General features: G+C 40.4%; 1 protein-coding gene across 2 annotated transcripts; it reads right to left on the minus strand.

Annotated features, from left to right (window-relative positions):
• Positions 1-287: 287 nt before the first annotated feature.
• Positions 288-15,431, minus strand: LOC140193106 (tyrosine-protein phosphatase non-receptor type substrate 1-like). 2 transcript variants are annotated; one of them, XM_072250508.1, is made up of 7 exons: positions 15,360-15,431; positions 14,393-14,698; positions 10,916-11,188; positions 10,215-10,313; positions 9,532-9,575; positions 5,587-5,697; positions 288-1,002 (listed from the first exon to the last, which is right to left on the minus strand). In XM_072250508.1, the coding sequence occupies exons 1-7, from the start codon at positions 15,376-15,378 to the stop codon at positions 871-873; spliced, it is 984 nt and encodes a 327-aa protein (XP_072106609.1). In that variant the 5' UTR covers positions 15,379-15,431; the 3' UTR covers positions 288-870. The 2 variants fall into 2 exon arrangements, with proteins under 2 accessions (XP_072106609.1, XP_072106610.1); XM_072250509.1 differs by lacking the exons at positions 10,916-11,188; positions 15,360-15,431 and adding an exon at positions 14,902-14,966.
• Between the last annotated feature and the right edge of the window lie 7,100 nt (positions 15,432-22,531).

Consider the following 22,531-nt stretch of genomic DNA (forward strand, 5'->3'; position numbering starts at 1 on the left):
CTGGGCATATAGCAGACTTATTTTGCTCCATCGGGCAATTGGAAAGATTAACCGCTGAGGAGCTCTGTCCAAAGCACCATATTCTTCGAGAGTACACGTCGAAACACGTGATTCCTATAAATCTACTTTCCAACGTCTACAATTTTCAGTCAGATGTTATGATTAGGCTAAACCTGATTTCCTTTAATGTGACCAGGTGCGTATCTCCTTGTTTCAATGTGGGCTGGGACAGGTACACTGGTGGCGATGCATTTCATAGTGCAGTTGCATTTTACAGTTAATGTTGAGCAACAATCCGTGAATGTATACGAAACAGAAGAATACTGATTTTTTTTTATCATTCGACATTTACTGATCAATATTCAAACACAGAGGTGTTATCGTGAGAAAATGTTGCGATTTTTTCACATCTTTTAATCTATATTTCCCTCGGTTGAACTTTGACATAAGTGAGCAAGAATAACTGTTCAGTTGACGGTTTTTACCCTGAAAACAAAGTTCTCTGCCTGGTGGTGACAAACCTCTCTTTTTTTTCATCCTCTGAGGACTGTAGAGGGTGGGGAGGTACTTTAGGCAAAGTAGTTTTATTTCCTGTAATGATCGGGGAATGTTCAATGGAGATAATGACTGGGCAGGAGAGACAGGCGGAACGGCTTATTCCTAATCTTATTCTTAAATTTCTTACTTTTATTCTTACCAGTGATAATCGCTTCCAACAAATCGAAGATGAAATTGATCCCTTATCTTCCTAATTTATACATGTGATAGATTAACAATCTTTATCTGGAGGCAAGAAATGAAACGAATAAATGCCTCGGGCATGCACTCATTGATAGTCTATAGCTCTAAACTGCAGTTGGATTCTCAGCTTCACAGTTTCTTTGATGTATTTACGTCTGCGTACAATGCATGTTTGTTTTGCTGTTTGGATGCTGGTGTGTTCTTAGAATCGGGAATCTGCAGAGCAGCGTAAGTCAGTTTGTCAGCTCCATTTCCTGCAGTCTGCGAAAATATTTGAAAATCAGGGGTTAATTGAGAATCCATTGAGTTGAACAAATTTAATCAAGAATTGTAATATAAATTAGTGATGCACTCATAAGTTATCAATTTTAGATTTCTGCCGTTTTACACAAAGTTTATGTCAACATTGTTTCAAAATTTCCCTTTTTGATTTATTTGGTATTTCAACTCCAAGAGCCTGTGCTGTCGCACTGAACAATGAGCGTTTCTTTCCTTACTGAAAATGAACTTCAACAACATCGAGTTGGGAGAGTAGATAACTCCTTGAAGCAGCAGGTATAGTACAAAATATTTCGCTAACTCAATATACAAGAGCATTGTTGTGTTATGTTTGTCTGATTGCCGCAAACTGTTTAGTCTACAGATCTTACGGTGTTTCCTCAGTCACACCTGCCAACAGAATTCCAAATACACACAGACACTGTCATCAGTGGATACCGCACAACTGAAAGATTGAACGCTGGCACTTTGTTCATTCATGCCACATGGTTACTGTTTTGTCACAGTTCGGCATTTCCATGAATAACACCAATGTTCGGTTGGTTCAGTGTTTCTCGGTTATTATCAGATATTCGAGTTCATTGTGGAGCTGATAATGAGCATTGGAAAGGATGGCTATTCCTAGTTTCATGCTTTTTAGTGTTTCCACATTACATATGAAATTGAATTCATAAAAGCGAGCGTAAAAAAGATAATCTCAATGGATTCTGCAGATGCTGGAAATCTTGAGGAATGCAAAAGAAATGTTATGTAATTCATTCGGTAAGGCAACATGCATGAAGGTAAATACGCTGTTGATGTTTCTGTCTGAAATGCTTTAGCAGGACACCGAAAGGAGGGGGTCAGAAGCTAGAATAGGAAGGTGGGGAATGAATACAAGATGGCAGGTGATATGAGAAACCAGCTGGGAAAGAACGTGTGTTGATGATGGGGATGGAATAACTTAGAAGCTGGGAGGTGATGAGTGGAAAAGGAATAGGGTGCAAGAAGAAATCTGATAGGAGGAGACAGTGGACCCCGGAGGAAATGGAAGAAAGAAGGGTACCAGTGGAGGTGATGGGCAGATGAGGAGAAGAGAAGCGGTGAAAGGGAGCCATAGTTGGGAATGGAGAAAAAAATAGAAAGGGAATGATGAAATAGGCATTAAAAATTAGAGAGATCAATGTTCATGCTTTCAGGTTGGAGTCCACCCAGATGGAAGAAAAATGTGATGATATTTCGAGGGTGTTTAGTCGTAAATGGTACAGTGAAAAAGTTCAGATCAGGTCCGTAAAATTAATCTCCTTTGGAATATCGTTTATGTACATGTTGGAATCGATTGTTAGGAATGAGATTACGGAGTACCTGGAGGCACATGACAAGTTAGGCCAAAGGCAGCATGGCTTTCTGAAAGGAAAATCCTGCCTGTCTAACCTACCGCAATTTTTTGAGGAAATTGCAAGCAGGGTAGACAAAGGAGATGTAGTAGATGTGGTACACTTGGATTTTCAGAAGGCCTTTGTCAAGGTGCCGCACATGAAGCTGCTTAGCAAGATAAGAGCGTATGGAATTACAGAGGCGTTACTAACATGGGTGAACATTGCTGATTGGTAGAAAACAGAGAGTGGAATAAAGGGATCCTATTTTGGCTGATTACCGGTTACCAGCGGAGTTACACAGGGGTTGGTGTTGCGACCGCTCCTTTTTATGATGTATGTCAATGATTTTGACTATGGGATTAATGGATTTTGGCTAAATTTGCCGATGATACAAAGATAGTTGGAGGGGTGGATAGTGCTGAGGAAACAGAGCTGCAGAGAGACTTAGATAGTTTAGGGGAAAGGGCAAAGAAGTGGCAAATAAAATACAATGTTGGAAAGTGTATGTTCATGCACATCGGTGGAAGAAATAAACGTGCAGACGATTATTTAGGTGGGAAAATAATTCAAAATGCCGTGATGCAAAGGGAATTGTGAGTCCTTATGCAGGATATCTGAAAGGTTAACCTCCATGTTAAATCGGTTGTGAAGAAGGTGAATGCAAAGTTGGAATTCATTTCTCGAGGTATAGAATATAAGAACAGGGTGTGATGTTTAGGCTCTATAAGGCACTCGTGAGACCACACTTGGAGTATTGTTTGCAGTTTTGGGCTCTTTATTTTGGAAGGGATATGCTGACATCGGAGAGGGTTTAGAGAAGATTCTCGAGAATGATTCCAGGAACCAAAGGGTTACCGTATGAGGAACGCCTGGCAGCTCTTGGGATGTATTCCTTGGAGTTCAGGAGAATTGGGGGCGGGGGGATGGGGATCTCATAGAAACATTCCGAATATTAAAAGGCTTGAACAGATTAGATGTGGCAAATTTATTTCCATGCTAGGGGAGTCTAGGACAAGAGGGCACGACTTCAGGATTGAAGGACGTCCATTTAGAAAGAGATGCGGAGAAATTACTTTAGTCAGAGGGTAGTAAATATGTGGAATTTGTTGCAATGGGCGACTGTGGAGGCCAAGTCATTAGGTGCATTTAAGGCAGGGATACAGGGATAGATACATTTTTGATTAGCCAGGGCATCAAAGGGTATGGGGAGAAGGCAGCGGAGTGGGGATGACTGGAAGAATTGGATCAGCCCATGATTGAATGACGGAGCAGACACGATGTGCCGAATGGCCTACTTCTGCTTCTATATTTTATGGTATTGTATATCTGTTGTGCGTGGCTCGGTAGCGTAGCGGCTAGGTTAACACTATTACAGCAGCGGTGATCGAGGTTTAATTCCCGTAACCGACGAAATGGTGTGTTTCTATGTTTTCCCATGACCGTATGACTTTTTCTGGGCGCTCAAGTTACCTCCCACGTTCCAAACACTTACGGGTGAGTCGGCTAATTAGTCACATGGCTGTAATTGGGTGGCACGAACTAGCTGGGTTGTACGGCTCTGTTACAGTGGCGTGCAAATTTTGGGCACCCCGGTCAAAATTTCTGTTACTGTGAATAGTTAAGTGAGTAGCAGTGGAACTGATTTCCAAAAGTCATAAAGTTAAAGATGAAACATTCTTTTCAACATTTTAAGCAAAATTAGTGCATTTTTGGTCCAATTTTAGAGTGAAAGAAAAGGAAAGGTGCACCATGCAAATGTTTACGGACCCCAAGAGATTTGAGCTCTCAGGTAACTTTTACCAAGGTCTCAGACCTTAATTAGGATGTTAGGGCTATGGCTTGTTCACAGTTACCGTTAGGAAAGACCAGGTGATGCAAATTTTAAAGCTTTATTAATATCCTGATTGCTGAAACCTTGTCCCAACAATCAGAAGACATCAGCTCCTCTAAGCGGTTGCCTAGCACTCTGAAAATTAAAATAAATGATGCGCACAAAGCAGGAGAAAGCTAGCAAAGCGTTTTCAGGTAGCCGTTTCCTCAGTTCATAATGTAATTAAGAAATGGTAGTTAACAGGAACGGTGGAGGTCAAGTTGAGGTCTGGAAGACCAAGAAAACTTTCCTAGAGAACTGCTTGTTGGATTACTAGAAAGGCAAATCAAAACCCCCGTTTGACTGTAAAAGACCTTCAGGAAGAATTAGCAGACTCTGGAGTGGTGGTGCACTGTTCTACTGTGCAGCGACACCTGCACAAATATGACCTTCATGGAAGAGTCATCAAAAGAAAACCTTTCCTGCATCCTCATTACAAAATTCAGCGTCAGAAGTTTGCAGAGGAACATCTAAACAAGCCTGATGCATTTTGCAAACAGGTCCTGTGGACTAATGAAGTTAAAATAGAACTTTTTGGCCGCAATGAACAAAGGTATGTTTGGAGAAGAAAGTGTGCAGAATTTCATGAAATTAAAACACCTCTCCAACTGTTAAGCACGGGGGTGGATCGATCATTATGCTTTTGGCTTGTGTTGCAGACAGTGGCACGAGGAGCAGTTCACTGTTAGAGGGAAGAATGAATTCAATTAAATACCAGCAAATTCTGGAAGCAAACATCACACCGTCTGTAAAAAAGCTGAAGATGAAAAGAGGATGGATAATGATCCTGAACACACCTCAAAATCCACAATGAACTACCTTAAGAGGCGCAAGTTGAAGGTTTTGCCATGGCCCTCAGAGTCCCCCGACCTGAATATCATCGAAAATCTGTGGATAGACCGGAAAAGAGCAATGCATACAAGACGGCCCAGAAATCTCACAGAACTAGAAGCCTTTTGCAAGGAAGAATGGGCGAAAATCCCTCAAACAAGAATTGAAAGGCTCTTAGCTGGCTACAGAAAGCATTTACAAGCTGTGATACTTGCCAAAGGGGGTGTTACTATGTACTGACCATGCAGGGTGCCCAAAATTTTGCTTCGGGCCCTGTTCCTTTTTTTGTTAATTTGAAATTGTAAAAGAAGGAAATAAAAAAAGTAATCCTGCTTAAAATATTAAAGAAATGTGTGCACCTTTAACTTTATGCCTTTTGGAAATCAGGTCATCTTTTACTCGATCACAGTAACAGAAATTTTGACCAGGTGTGCCCAAACACTTGCATGTCATAGTTTATCTCTAAAGCAAATTCATATATTATACATGGCAATCTCTCTGCTTTACCTGAGAATAGATAATGCATTCTTCTTCTTGTCGATCTTTGCGAAATCCTTTACTTTCCCTCATATTTAGTGAAACATGGGGAGTGGTGTCATCAACCGCAGCTTGGTCAGCCTGTTGGAAAAACACACTTAATACTGATAACTGATACAAGGTCAGTGATCATGAACTGTTTGGTTTGGAATATCCGCGTGTTATGATATTGTCCGTATATCATTCCGGAGGTGGGATACCAAACCCATTTCAGGCTGGAAGTCACTACGTTTACTTTAGATTTCCAAGCAACCACTTAAAACCATCCTTTCAATCGGATCGGTTTCTCAGGTCTGGCCATTTCTTTTGTTTTCATCTCTTCTGTTATATCCCTTACACGCTTCTAAGTTTTGTGGACGGGCTTTATCCGATGCGGTTTTCTTAGCACCCCGTCAAATTACTATAATTATTGGCATGACGCGATTTCGTCCCCACGGTGCATTTAGAGCCTGTGACTCTTGAAACTCGCATTATCTAGGTTAAGGATATTGGAACAAGTGACAAGACCTGTTGTACGGTTCCAGCCTGGCTTATCTGAGGTAGCAAATACGGGAGGGGCATCTTGCCAGCTGTTGAGCTGATTGGTGTTGCTGGTGTATCAATTAAATTACAATCGAAAGAAGTAGAGCTGTTGGACATGCCCGTTACAGTAAATGGTTAAAATAGCATTTGTTTCGGCTGAAATAATGACAGAGCATTCCAGAGCAATAAAGCGACGGTAAAAAAAATCTTAAACATTCCAGCTTCATCTTAGATATTACTCTCAGAAGCGGTCCTTCATTTCGGGAAGTGCTACAAATGCTGATAGAAGTTTCAACGGAGTTCTACTATAATGAAGCCAGTGGGATATGACAACCTTGCTTTGGTGATGTGAAAAGTTGTTGCAGCAAATATCGTTACGTAAAAGTAAAAATATGCGCTACAATTGGGAAGGTAATTAATGAACACAAAAAAGTTGTTTCCCGTGTAGACAGATGGGTATCTAACCGATAAAGGTTTAATATATGCTATCAGGAGGATCCAGGTGGGACACATTTAATAACATTGAACTGCTGGAACTTTGAAGTGAAACAGACAAATAAGACACACAGTAGATCAGGAAACACGAGAGGAAAGAGAAACAATCAACGTTTACGTTGCTTTCCGGGGAGAGGTATTCAACCTGAAAGGACAGCGTTTTCTCTTTCCTAAAACGGCGTTAGAGGTTCTTAATTTCTGGATTCAATCCAAAATGGGAGATGACAATACATTTATATGTTGCAGGCATTTCTTTCAAAATTGAGGATAATAATCCTTCAGCGTAGCCTCCTGGAGTAGAAGGCGCCTGGTGGAATTTCCTTAACATATGGGTATCATTGTGCACCAGATACTACACGGTTTATTGGAAGCATATTCGATTCCATTGCAGGTCATGCACTGTTCTGTGGATCTTTGTTGGGAATCGGTGTTAAAAACTCCATATGACTTTCCAAAGCAAAATTTCGTTGCATTTTCAATTTTGCTTGCTGTGCGTTCAAATCAGATGTAACATATATTGTGAAATGCGTGTACTGTATTTTTCCATTGTGCACGACACAGTGATTCTCGTAAGCCGACATTTGACATCTAAAACATCTCAGTCTTAGATTTGTATTTAATTATTCGTCAAACGAAGCGTGATTAACAGCATAACTTCCATTAGTATACACTACCGTTCATCTTAATGCAACCGGTTATGAACTGATGTAGAATCCTGAAAGACGATAGATTCAGATTCAATAGGAATATTCAAATCTACCTTGGATAAAACTGCAAAATAAAGAGGTGTCAGGTAGTTTTATTGTTCCCTACTGCGTTTCAAATGTTAGAACAAAATAAATCTTAGGCGGAAGGACAAGATGGCGGTATGCCGTGCGTGCGCAGCTCTCCGGTGAAAAATGATATTGTATCTGTCAAATAGGGGCCGTGGACAATTCTGATTTGATGGAGAATGGACGTGAAAGCACAGAGGAACATTCGCTGCTGTCGTTACTGTGTGGTCGTGAATCTTTCGGAGGGTAGGCCTCAAAATCCCCGACCTTGCCTGCTTTTGGCGACCGAGAAGGAGGTCGAATCGTTCGGGCAGATGTGGCGCTCAGTACTCGGTATCGTAGAGTTGATCAGAGCTCGAAGTTTTCGGATGACTCAGAGTCGGATTGTGGTCGGCATGGCAGGGAGAGTTTTTCTTCGTTCTCTCGTCTGCGTGAGATGTGGGACATTTGAGAAACCTTGTACTTTACTGTGCTCACGGACTTCTTCATCAAGTTATGGTATTGTTGCACTGCTTGTAACTATATGCTATAATTATGTGGTTTTGTCAGTTTTTTCAGTCTGGGTTTGTCCTGTGTTTTGTGATATCACACCGGAGGAAATAATGTATCATTTCTTAATGCATGCATTACTAAATGACAATAAAAGAGGAATACTTGTCTTCATAATCATAAATTTGTAATATTTAAGGTACGTTTGACGTTAGGCCGGTAATTTTGACATTGATAGTGGGTAAGTTATTGGAGGGAGTACTAAGAGACAGAATCTACAAGCATTTGGATAGACGGAGACATATTAGGGAGAGTCATAATGGCTTTGTGCATGGTAGGTCATGTTTGACCAATCTATTGGAGTTTTTCGAGGAGTTTACCAGGAAAGTGGATGAAGGGAAGGCAGTGGATGTTGTCTAAAGCCTTTGACAGGGTCCCGCATGGGAGGTTAGTTCGGAAAATTCAGTCGCTAGGTATACATGGAGAGGTGGTAAATTGGATTAGACATTGGCTCAATGGAAGAGGCCAAAGACCAGTAGTAGGAAATTGCTTCTCAGAGTGGAGACCTGTGACTCGTGGTGCGCCACAGGGATCAGTGCTGGGTCCATTGTTATTTGTCATCTGTATCAATTATTTGGATGATAATGTGCTAAATTGGATCAGCAAATTTGCTGATTATACAAAGATTTGAGATGTACTAGACAGTGAGGAAGGTTCTCGGAGCCTGCAGAGGGACTTGGACCAGCCGGAAAAATGGGCTGAAAAATGGCAGATAGAGTTTAATACAGACAAGTGTGAGGTATTGCACTTTGGAAGGACAAACCAAGGTAGAACATACAGGGTTAATGGTAAGGCACTGAGGCGTGCAGTAGAACAGAGGGATCTTGGAATACAGATACAAAATTCCCTAAAAGTGGCGTCACAGGTAGATAGGGTCGTAAAGAGAGCTTTTGGTACATTGGCCTTTATTAATCAAAGTATTGAGTATCAAAGCTGGAATGTTATGATGAGGTTGTATAAGGCACTGGTAAGGCCGAATTTGGAGTATTGTGTTCAGTTTTGGTTACCAAATTACAGGAAGGATATTAATAAGGTTGAAAGAGTGCAGAAAAGGTTTACAAGGATGTTGCCGGGACTTGAGAAACTGAGTTACAGACAAAGGTTGAATAGATTAGGACTTTATTCCCTAGAGCGTAGAAGAATGAGTGGTGATTTGATAGCGGTATATAAAATTATGATGGGTATAGATAGGGTGAATGCAAGCAGGCTTTTCCCACTGAGGCTAGGGGAGAAAAAAACCAGAGGACATGGGTTAAGGTTGAAGGGGGAAAAGTTTAAAGGGGGGCTTCTTCACACAGAGAGTGGTGGGAGTGTGGAATGAGCTGCCAGACGAGGTGGTAAATGCGGGTTCTTTTTTAACACTTAAGAATAAATGGGACAGATACATGGGTGGGAAGTGTATGGAGGGATGTGGTCCGTGTGCAGGTCAGTGGGACTAGGCAGAAAATAATTTGGCAGAGCCAAGAAGGGCCAAAGGCCTGTTTCTGTGCTGTAGTTTTTCTATGGTTTCTGTGGTTTTCTATATCTCTGCTATACCTATACGCCGATCTCAAAGAAGTCAAGCCACTTCACTTACCAGCTCTTCACTCTGACATCTGTCCAAAGAGCTTGTGTTAATCCCTTAAGAAAAATAAAAGAAATTATTTACATTGTAAAAGTTGGACATTATTCATTTGATACAAATAGAATTCATCGCGTAAGAGGAACTGCTGAAGGTACGGATCTTTCAGAAAGCATTTTGTGGTATTAGTTGTCTTAATACAGTGCATCAACATCATGGCACTATGCTCAAGAGTCTACGACATTTAAAGAAGCCGTAAAGTGATAATAGTATATGAGTTGCTGTACTACATCTAAATACTGTCGTTAAAATGGAAATTAAAATCAATGAGACATGCATGAGATCGTCAATGTTCTTTAAACAGTGACAGTAAGCATAGACCTATGCCAAGCTGCTTACGCTTCAAAGTATAGACCTGCCATTGTATCCAAAACGACATTTGAAGTATTCCAAAGGGATATAACGGCATTTATGAACAAGATACAGCATATAGATACAGCGAGTGGACTGGTGGAATTATTGTATATTAAGATCCAGCTTGTGTTGTGCCTGATGATTATCAATGTAATCAGGTTCGACCATGTCAATCCCTGTCTAATCATGCTCTAATGACATTTATTCTTTTTGAAGTTAAGTATCTTTCACACATCTATTTTGCACGAATAGAGGTGATATTTCTCAGCAATCAGGTTTCTTACCGTGCAATCTCTTTAACTTGACTTTCACCAAAACTATTATCAGAGCTAAAATTGCCGATCCGCCGAGCGCACATGCCAGAATGAATTTAGTATCAGCGCCTTGTGGATCAACAGGGGGAAAAGAAGAAACTGTGAAGCACTTATGCATCTAAAAAATGCACACATGAGAATCAATAATGCAAAATATCTAATAGGCTCCTTTCAAATCTCACTGCGCAACATCGGAAAATATGTCATAAGACAGGAAATGCAAATTCCCACCTTTGTTATATTTCGATGAGATATAGAGTTTACGTTTTGCTTTCCACAATTTTGGCAAATGTTCACAAGTTTGCTACCTTGCAAATACTGCACGAATTCAATTTCTTAATTCGCCCTACACGAATTAAACTAACGGAATAACACAAGTTTTTGAACACCTTTCACGTTCAATACTCACTATCAATTACTACGCTTCAAAATTAGCCATTCTTCCGTCTTTGGGTAGCTGTTCAGTTACTGTTCTTAACAAGGTCACATTGACCCCACCACAATGACTTGTAAGCGCTTCCATCTTACATTGAGCAGAAAAGATTCTGAACATGCTGAAATTCAGAATAACACATAAAATCCTGGAAGAACTCAGCCGATCAGGCAGATCTAAAATTTCGACGTTTAAGGCCGAGATCCAACATCATGACTTCATCAAGACACCATCTTACCTTGGATGTAGCTGAAACTGGCAGACAACGTGAGGGAGCCATGCGACACCAGGCAGGTGTAAATATCTTTTCCCCAAGTAGACTGCGTAATTTCCAATAAACTAAATACTTCGTACAAGCCGTCCACGTTCCGGTTTGTCACATTTTGTATTCCAGTGTGAATTTGCTTGTTATTTCTTTGCCAAATGATTTCTAATTTCTCCGGGTAGAAGGCAGCCGTTTTACAAAGGAGCTTTCGAGGAGACGAAAACCCTCCAACAGGAACAATTTCCACTGGAGTTGGAGGAGCTTGAATCAAAACGTAGTTATATTGAGTATTTTCGATCCATTTCAGTACAGATAATTTCGCTTATCTCCCTTCCAACTAGCCTGATGCTCAACTATCAAATCAGTTACCCGCCAGTATTAACCAGTATTTAATAAATTCTTCCAATTTCACGTTCTGCTTATTGTTACTCAACCATACACACACACTCCGATGCAAAATACGCCGTGACGCCTCACCAGTGCTTTATAAAGTCTGAACATTACATTCTTGCTTTTATATTCTAGTCCTCTTGAAATGAATGCGATCATCGGATTTGCCTTCCTGGCCACAGACCCAAACTGCAAATTAACCTGTATGGAATACTGCACACGGACTCGCAAGTCCCTTACCACCTCAATGTTTTTTTGTGTTTTCTCTCCAGTTGGAAAATATTCAAAACTTTCACACCCTCCACCAAACTGCATGCTCACACACTTCTCGAAACTGTATTCCATCTTCCATTTCTTTGCCTGTCCTCCTAATCTGTCTCAGTCTTTCTGTAGCCTCTCTATTTCCTAAAACTACCTGCCCATCCACCTCTCTTCATATCGTCTGCAAGCTTTGCAACAAAGCCATCAATTCCACCATCCATATCATTGACATATAACATTAAACGAATCGGTCACTGCACAGACCCCTGTGGAAGACAGTTCGTCACGGGCAGCCAACCAGAAAATTCTCCCTTTATTTCCATTCTTTGTCACTTACCAACCAGCTACTGCTTTATCCACCCTAGTATCTTTCTTGTTATACTTTGGGCTCGTAGCTTGTTTAACAGCCTTGTGTGTGGTACCTTGTCAAAGGCCTTCTGAAAATCCAAGTACACAACAACCGATTCTGCCTACTTTTATCTATCCTGCTTTTTATTCCTTCAAATAATTCAATCAGATTTGTCTGGCGAGAGTTTCCTTTGAGGATATCATGCTGACAATGGCGTGTTTTATTATGTGTCTCCAAGTAATCTAATACCTGATCCTTAATGATGGATTCCAACATCTTGACAACCAGTGAGGTCAGACTGACTGGCCTATAGTTTCCCTTTTCTGCCTCTCTGCTTTCTTGAAGAGTGGAGTGACATTTGTAATTTTCCAGTCTTCCAGAACCATTCCAGAATCGTAATTCTTGAAAGACCTTTACTAATGCCTCCACAATCTATCAGCAACTTTTATCAGAATCATGGTATGTACATCATCTGGTCTAGGTGAATTACCTACTTTCAGAACTTTCAGTTTCCCAAGAACTTGCACTCCAATTATGTCTCTAGTTTTGCCGTTGTTCAAGATAGACTCTCGGAATAAACCGGGATAATATAGACTAGTTGGTATTACAGTGAAGTGGGTAATTTATTGGAAGATATTCGAAAGAATAGGATAGATAAATATTGAGATAGACTGGGTTTGTTTGGGAATAAGCAACATTATTTTGTGCAATGTAGGCTCTGTCTAACCAATCTTAATGAACTTTTCGAGCGGGTTACCATGGATCTTGATGAAGGATAGCAGTGGTCAATATGGATTTTAGCAAGAGCTTTGGAAAAGTTCTGCATGGGGGTGGTGGGCTGATCAAGTACGTTCGCTTGGCATTCAGGATGAAGGAGTAAGTTGTGTCTAACGTTGGCTTCGCGGGAGAAGCCAGTGTATGGTAGTAGATGGTTGTTCTTTGAACGAAGGCCTTTGACTGGTGGTGTGCCGCATGGCGATCAAAGCTTGCAGCGGGTTATGGACCAGGTCTAAAAATGCGTTGAAAATGGCAGATAGGATTTAATGAAGGTAATTGTAAGCTGTTGTACTTTAAGAAGACAAACCATTCTCCGATACACATCGTCAACGAGACTGGGATTGACGAATGCGGTAAAAAATGATCTTGGAATACAGATTGATAATTCATTGGAAATGGAGCAAAAGGCAGTGGTTTCGTAAAGATAACCTTTGTCATATTGGACTTCACATATCAGAGTATTGAGTGTAAAAGTTGGAATGTTATGCTGAAGTTGCATTAGACGTCAGTGAGAACAAATTTGGTGTATTGTTCACAGTTCTGGTTAATTATCTGCAGGAAAGTTATAAATATGATTGAATGAGTACAAAACAACTTACAAGATGTGGCATGAATTTGAGGACATGGATTATGAGGAAAGGTTTAACAGGTAAGGATTTTTTGAATGATTCGTAAGAGAACGAGCGACCATTTGATCGAGGTATACAAAATTATGAGGGATGTAGATATATGGTGTATACAAGCCTGCATCATCCACTGAGGTTGGGTGAGAGTGTAATTGGAATTCATAGCTTCAGAGTGAAATGAAAAGTATTAAAGGCGAACCTGGTGGGAAACGTCTTTACTCGGCCGGTGATGCTATTGTGGAGTGAGCTGCCAGAGGAGGTGTTTGCGACCGACTCTCTACCCGTTACAGTACTATCCAATCGTATCAAAATTCACCTTAACCCTGAGAGGTCCATATTTCTCACAATTTATATGGTGAAAGAAGTATAGATTTTGCTAACCCTGCATGACAAAAGTTGGAATGACATTTTGCAGTGCATGTGATAGATGTTGGAATTAACTCATTTGGAGCTGGGTATTATTCCTGTCTACTTGTTGATGCGGAATTGGAGCATTGTGCTGCTGCATGGAGACCCTTTGACAGAGATTACTCTATTTAAGTATTAATATTCTGCGTCCTCTGTGCTGAGGAATCGAGTTATCCAACTCCAGCCATTCACATTAATATTAATATTATTTCAGCCTCTTGCTTGCAACACAATCCTAACCTTGCTTGAAAAGTAAAGTAATTCGTTGTATTCAAAGTACCTTTGTGATAATGAGGGTGAAGTCCTAAGGTATCACTAACCTTGGACATTCGGTTTAATTGGGAGATAGCTGATGAGCAGGGCTGGACGAATAGCAGTGGGGAAAGAACCGAGGAAATACGATACGATAAACAGAATCAACTTCATTATGCGCCTAATAGTTGCTACACGAAATGTGATTAATTCTTCTGTTCTTTATAATTCTGAATTGAGAATCCCTGGACTGGGGTATATTTTAACGCGGGGAACAAATGTATTCTCGCCGCTTGTTTAGTCAAATAGAAACATTTATTATCATCCTCATCACTAAGTTTGATGTAAAATGCACAGAGCCGAAAATCTCCAAACAGCCACACTCACCGAACACAGTGAGGCTGGTGCCACAGCTACTCACGAAAAATTGCTCCTGAAACTTTACTTCACAGTAATATAGTCCAGAGTCGCTGAATTTGACATTTCGGAGTACAAGCGTTCCTCTTCCCCTTTCTACAGTAAATTGTCTTCTGCTGTCCCTTTCTAAAAATGCCTTCTCGCCTTGCCTCCGCCAACGAATGTCAACAGTATCTTGTGATAGTGGAAATTTGCAGAACATCGTGACATTCGCACCACCCGGGACGTTCAGGTCCCGCGGGAATTGAGATACTTCGTTCGCCGTTACTTTGACGACTGCCGGAAAAATAAACAAGAGTATTAACAACAGTTAAACACAGTGAATTAACAAAAACTGATGACGTAAGTCACTGGACATCTAACAGCGAAAAACGGCCGAATAGATGAAAAACGGTAACCGAATATGCTGCAGGCACCCAGGGTTAAATATTATGAAATAGAATATTCAATTCGGAAACGGCGTGTATAAATCAGCATACTTAGCCAAGTAATAACCAGAAGTGTCATGTACGAAACCGTAAACTTCTCCACCATCTTACAGAAACCAAAGCGACCAAATCTTGCAATGCAAGTGGTATTTTAAAGAAGGAAAAGGACTTCGTGAGGAAATGTATTAATTATGTAAACATGACGCAGGATGACGCCACCGCCAGGCAGAATAATGTGGTTCAGATTTGAACCCTGTCTCGGCTGGGAGGAAAATAAGAACTCTTACAATTCTAATTTTTATATGGCCTACCTAATGCTTCCGTAATTATGTTGGAAATCTTGCCCTCTTGCTGAATACAGGAATTATCTAAGTCTTTATTGAGCTATAAATTCAAATCTGTACTCTGCGCATTTTGATGGTAAAGATGGAAATCCGCTTAGGAGTTGAAAAATGTCTAATAAGTTAGGCGGACAAAAACAATAACAGTATTTCTTCATTCCAATTTACCTTGGCAGTTTTGCTCCATTTCAATTATATACCTTCGGTCAAATGGCACCCTGCGGGTTTCTCTAGTAAAGCAGTTGCGTTCATGCGGCCAGAAGACTTTAAGCTCCGACGGGTGCGGACGGTGTTATATAAATGAAAAATTTGCTTCTCTTGATAAATTCCTTTACGGTTTGGTTATAACGGTTCGATTAATGAACTACTGCTGAATGTCTGGATTGCAAAACAATAAGGAAATGATGAACGAGCCTGGTTTGAACAGCAAGTACATTGCCCCGGACGTCGAAATGCACATATCTCCTGCACAATGTATGATTTTGGGTTCTGAGCATTGATGACAAAAAGAAACGACATATCATATGGTCGCGTATTCAAAAACGAATTAATAATGAAATACTTCTGCTGTTTGACAAGATTAAAGAAATTGTCAAGAAATATTCCATTGCTCCCAGTGAGGAGCTTTATAAAGGGAGCGTCGAACTTCAAGCAATTTTCATGAGACAAAAGCATATAATGTGAAACCTTCATAAATTAATTCCATTGACAGATTTCAGTCTGTTTTCTCAAAGTAGGCCGCATAGTACTCAGGTTTCTTACTCGCTGCTGTGACCAGTTCACAAGTAGAACTCACTGAGAAGCAGCAGCAAATACTGTCTGTGATAGAAATAGATTTCGGGTATAGGGTGTTGATCACATAAAGAGTGAGCATAGATTTCAAACAGCAAGTTATTCAGTTTAATGATAACAGAGATTCAAAAGGTACTGCGATAAAATCTATAAAGGGCGCATCGAGGAAGCCTCGGATCATTGATTGCAGTTCCGAGGCTCCATTTTAAATCCAATAAACACGAGCAGTTCCATTGGGGAAATGCTGCTCTTTCAAATATCTCCTACAGTTCCACAAAGTAAATGAGAGACAACAGGATAGTCAATCGAGCAAAAATTTTAACCCGATACAGAAAAAAAGGGTTAGCACGCACCCTTGTGTCTAAGCTAGCAGGGTATAAATTTTTATCCATTTATAAAATGACAACACGGAATATTCAAAAGCATCTTGGTTGGCAATGAAACAATACTGAGCTTCCATGTGCTTCCTACGAACGGAGTTAAGATTCTGATTACCATGTCAGACACCTCGCCATTTTGAGCAGTTACATTTCCGAATTTCCACGCAGCGGTGGGAATGTTATGCCTTTTTCATAGAAGCTTTGTCACCATTATTAAATTGTATCTCCTGTCTTCTTAGATCTGAAATTATGTAGCTGCTTGGGGCTTAACGTTGTTCACAGGTAACACAAATTTTGTCAATTGGATCCCACGGGATGTGATTGAGGTCAGTTTGTAGAGGAGTTTATCCGGGAGTGGATATGGACGTTGACGTCCTGCTGTAGATCTGATGAATCGTAAGAGACAATTCTAATGAGGGTCAGCTTAGTTTTACGTTACAGGTAACTTGTGATGCCGAATACATAAATGTGTCTGCGGCAGAAACCACTATTTCCAGAAAAGTTTTCTGTCGAGATTTCTGCCTTGATCTTCAGATATTCCTTTTTCTCGACAGATAAATACCAAAGATGAGAGTGCTCTGATTAGTTCCCCATGAACCACTCTCTGTTCTCCATTAGTCCATTCTTCATGTGGCGTAAGAATAGAGCAGTAACTTAGACCAATTACTAAGCACTTCAAAACAAACTTGCTAATAAAAATTGGCCTCGGTTGAGCACGGTTGGGATTATCATGGTAGCTCTTAGGTGCCAAACTGAATAACGCTGCCGATCATTTTCAGTTTTAAATGCTTTAGAGATAAACTCTACATCTCTATGTTTTTAACAGCATAAATTTGTTCAGCTTTAACTGGGGCGGATGGCAAGGGTAAGTAGAAGGCATTTTGTTCTTTTCAATTTATTGTTTTTTTGATTTCAAATGTTTGAATACATGGCAATCTCAGAAAAATCAAGATCTTTTTAAATGTTAAGCACAGCTATGGTTAGGCCAAAGGATTGAGTGTAAATCTAGATTTCTAATTTGTGACACAAATTTGTACACCGGACGAGATAATCCTTTATATTATTGCGACTTTAAATGTCTCTGCCTTCATTACAAACATATTCCGAATTGTTTTCAGCAAGGTTCTTCTAGGATAAGTGTTTCAACTGAATTTGATTATTGTTTAATAGATAATAGGGAGCTTAATTGAAGTTAGTTGACTGCAAAATTAAAGCTACTGTTTGATACTACTTTGTAGAAGTCACAGGAAACAATCAGCAAGCCAGGCAGCGTCTGCTGAGAGAAATAATGTGAACACTTCAAGTTGATAATTTTTCACTAGGTCATGAAGAGGAATGATTTGTATTTTCCCCTTTTTATAGTAGGTTCCCAATGTTTTCTGCTTAATTACGGAGTGCAAACACCTGCAATCCTTTTTTCCATTAATTTCCCAGCTTTCCAATAAATGATCAAACTTGATATAAGCCGAACACAAAGCGACCTGACCTTACTTCCCCTTTCATTTAAAAGTATAGTGGAAAACTTTAGATCAAGAAGCACCTCTCGACATTGCCACTTCATGTAATGTTGTCTACCTGTTTCTTGTTCCCTTAACACTGCTTTTAACATAACAACGGACTAGTACAGCGCAGGATTCGGACATTCGGCTAAGCTGTCTGCCGCGAACATGATGCCAAATTAAACTAAATATCTACTGCTTGCAGTCCCTCATTTAATTAATCAGAAAGGAGAATGTTTTCCCCATGAAATCGGCTTATGATGTCTTTTAATCTTCAAAGTAATTGGTTCTCCATTCAATGCTCTCAGAGAATGACTCACACATAAATATCATGTATTTAGCTAATTTAATAATTCTTTCGTATACTTATTTCCAGAATGAACATAGCACAGAAACAGAAAATATAGACGTTGCAGCACAACTTGAGAAACATTTAGCTGACAGGAGCAAAAAATCAAATATTGCTTAAATTAGATTTATTGACCTACTTTTAAACATCAAGTGTGATAACACGAGCTGTCTGCTACATAGAGGTTTCAGAGAGGAGCAATCTTTGACCACAAATTTTCCATGATGTTACCAGCAGGCTCATGAGTGCAATTCTATTCTCAGGTAGCGTATTAGGTCCCATTAACACAAGATACAAATGCAATCTTAGTAAACTGACAGATGAATTGAAGTTCTATTCCGAACATCTTTTTTACAGAAAACATGCAGAAGCTCGCATGCAAATATTCGCATTTGTGAATAATAAACAGGATGTGAAAATATATCTATTTTAAGAGGATGCAAAACTTCATCGGAATTGAACAAAAGCAGCTGGCCTTTCAAATGGCAGAAAAAACAGGAAAGGAAAAAAAAAGAATGTACTCACTTCTTTCGAAGTTAATTGAAATACTTGGATTCATAATTCACAAATGTAGAGTTAACAGTCCAGAAACACAATTCTGTGGAAAGAAGGTAAATGGAAGTTTTAATTCTGTTGATCTCCCTGCACATTCTAACGTGATCTGTTGAATATTCCGTGCATTCCACATTCAAGAGCCCAGCAAGTTGGACCATTCGTCTTTTTTGTTATCTATTCTATTAGGCTACTTTATATGCCTTGAATATGGAAGTTTATTCAGTTTCTTATGCTAACATAATCTGTAAAAGTCGAGATTCCCACAGGTGTAAATGATCCGCGAGATGAATATGCCATTTGGAACAATTTTCAACTGCTGAGGCAGCTAGCATGAAAGGAGGGTTAGGGAGGTATAGATTCTGGATGGTGTTGAGCAGATGGCAAAGGCTACCAGTTCTGTAATCTATCAAATAAAGGAGAGAAATAATGGGGACCATTACAGGAGAGGTGAAGGGCAGATGGAGCCAGGGCAAAATGGGGGAAGGGGAAGGCTTTGTTTGAATTGTGTGTGTTGTCGATGGATGCAACCACTGGGTAGCAAAGTTTTTTGGAAAATGGTGCTCCTTCAGATGTGGATGAGATATTCTGCCTGAAGCTGAATGGAATGATAATTTCACATTACTTGTATCAGGAAGAAAATTGGAGAAACAAGGCATAAACTTTTATTGATTATAAAGCGTTTAAATTTATAACAGTAATGTCGCCTGGCAATAATTCAACTAAGTTAAAATATTTTGTGAAGATTTCCGTTTGTATTCAATGCCGAAGGCTTCTTCAATAAATGTCCAACAACAATCCGCCAGCATTAATGGATTCCAGCTGCCTTGATTCAATTTTTTCATGACCACAATCTCCTTCTGAATCCTTTCACCATGCTCGTTACGAACAGCACCAAGATTTGCATGGAAGAATGCAGAAAATGAATTTTTTCTGACATGCTGCACTTCATGGTTTTGTGTGCTTGAAGTATGTTGTCAAGCAGCTGCATGTAGTTTGATGCTCTGTGGTTGCCAATATTTTGTTTTGAACGACATCCTTGAATGCCTTCCACTGGATTTTCTCTGGTCCCTCTAGACATTCTTCGAATGGCCTGCCATTTATGACCTGTTTGATGTGCGGACCAACAGAAAAAGCCTTCCTTAATTTTGGCATCAGTTATTCTGGGAAACATCTCTCTCAAATATCGAAATCATCCACAGAAATTCTTGTACCCGGAGACAGCAGATTTCATCCTTGTAGTTTTGAATCCAGTAATTCTGCTTTTGCCTTTGACAAACCCAAGTCGCTGACAAAGTCATTTAACTCAGACTGAGTATCACAAGAGGCTCACTCGACATAAAGAGTCCAAAATCTGTATCGGTATCAGTGTCGGTTGTCTATTCCTGCCACTTACACATTGTTATCTTCCTCTTCCTCCTCTAGACTGTATGTCCCTGGTGTCTTCAGTACTGCAAGACTATCATCATGCGGCTGAAGTCTCGATGCTGAAAGGAGATCGCAGTGTTCAATCCATTTCTTGTTTATAACAGAGAAACCAGGCACGCTGGTCAGCTAGAACTAGCTCTCGCCATATCATCGGTACCACGAATGCTGTTGTCTTCCGAACATCTCTGAGGCAAAGTCTCAGATCAATAACGCCTGTTGAGCAACAAATGTGAAGGACCTAGGCATTGAGTTGGTCGCCAATCTTACACTCAAAGTAGAACTCATAGGCTTTCTTAAAAAGAAGAGTTATGCTTCCTGGTTGAGGTTAAAGCTTATACTCTCCACACAGAAAATATCGCGGTTGATGCAACATTGGCGAGACATCTTGCTTTCACAAATACTACTGAAAATAAAATAACTTGACTATAATGAATACACACAATATGCTATGCCCGCCGAACATGCGCATGAACATGACCAATGCACACTTAAACGCAACGCAAAGAACAGAGTGTGCATGATGCTTTTATAATCTTTCTAAAACCTGTCCTGCCATGCAGTATCCGCCCTGCTTAATACCCGAACAAGAAGAAAACTTTTCAGCTTACATCGTGGGCAACCATTTAATTGACTTGAAGTATGAATTGAAATAACAAATATAGGCGATTTAAAAATGGTATGTGATAGGGAAACTTCATGGTGACTTTCATGATCAGCAGTACAAAATCCCTGAGACAAACCGAAAGGTATCAAGGATGTAAATTCTTTGCTGTCCGGTGAACTCGAAGGGGTGGTGGCGAACACATGTGCCTTGGAGCTGAGGGGTGGAAGAAGATGGGGCGGGGCGAGACACAGTATACTAGGGTTTATCTACAGCTGCCGAACGTAGCATCCAAGTTCTTGGGTTATGGAATATGAAAGCAGAATACCCAGAGACAGGCCACAGAATGTTAACCTTTGATGCAAAGGACCTGGTAAGGGACAAGAAAGCCGTGCTGCAGCAAGGGAAAATGACTCGGTTCAGCCACAATTGCGAACCATTCTGATCTTTTTAAATGGTATGTGTTGCTTAGAGGAAGTACAGTGAAGCTTCTCTAAATTGGGTCAAACAACATCGATGGAGAGAAGTGAACAGTCGAAGTTTCGTATTCAGACCCTTCATCAGAACTGGAAGAACGGAAAGGAGGAGGACAGGTAGCCAGTATTTAAAGGTCAGGAAAAGGTTGGAGCAAGAGTTGGAGAATAATAACTGGATCCAGGTGAGAAAGTGATTAGCATCACTCTCCGAAATCACTTGATCCTCCCTTGCATACTTGCAAACTACCTCGATGTTTAATCAGACTAAATTCCTCGCTCACGATCATGGCTGATCCAATCAGAAACTTTGATTCTGGTTTTCTTTTCGTCTGCAACTCACATCGGTATCAGTCAGCAGTACTTTGTAGCTACTCGGTTGCTTTCTAAAATTCTCTAGAAAACTAATGATATGATTTACGCCATGTAATCTAAATGTCTGGAACAATGAAGAAAATCATTTTTCAAATCTCGTTCTGCCAGAGAGCGCGTTTGCGTTCAGCTGATGAACTGACGAATCCTATGATTAATGGTACCCACGACTGAGGTACAACACTGTCCTCTCTAATATTCCCTCTAATTTTCGTTTAGCATAACCGAGAAAATTCATCTGCTTGAGTTATAACAGTTTTCTATTATTGACCTAGCACGTCGGCCAGTGTTTAAACAGGACTCCGGCGAAATATTATAAGAATCGAACAGACCGATAACTCGCCGATACACAGGATGGACCGAACTATTGATTCGGAAAGGTAAAAGGTGGAGGTATCTGTTTCAGGATAAACTGTACTTCTCCGATGTGGCAGTTTTCTCGTGATTTTGTTCGTCCGAACTTGAACATCTGGGGATCAAACGCCGGCCGTTCTATTTACCAAAAGAGTTCTCCGTCATGATCCTGACCGCAGTTTAAATACCACCATCTTCCGACTGAGATACTACATGATGCCATCGCCAAGCAGGTAACAGTCCATCTCGATGCATTTCAGATCATAGTCGGGGAATTCAATGAGGCTTGTTTGAAGAAATTCCTGCCCAATTACCCTCAGCACATAACGTGCAGCACCAGAACACCTAGCACACTAGACCTCTGCTACTGTACAAAATACAAGAAATGTCGACACGTCCATGCCCAAAGAGCACATCTGATCGCTTGACTGTTCTTCTTGTACCTGCATAGAGATAAAAGGAAACGAGCAAGAGTCCGCAGATTAGGACAACAAAAGGGTGGTCGCGGGAGGCAGAGGAGCGGCTACGGGATTGCTTGAA

This window comes from Mobula birostris, unplaced genomic scaffold (genome assembly GCF_030028105.1).
Source record: "Mobula birostris isolate sMobBir1 unplaced genomic scaffold, sMobBir1.hap1 scaffold_3839, whole genome shotgun sequence".
NCBI lineage: Eukaryota > Metazoa > Chordata > Chondrichthyes > Myliobatiformes > Myliobatidae > Mobula > Mobula birostris.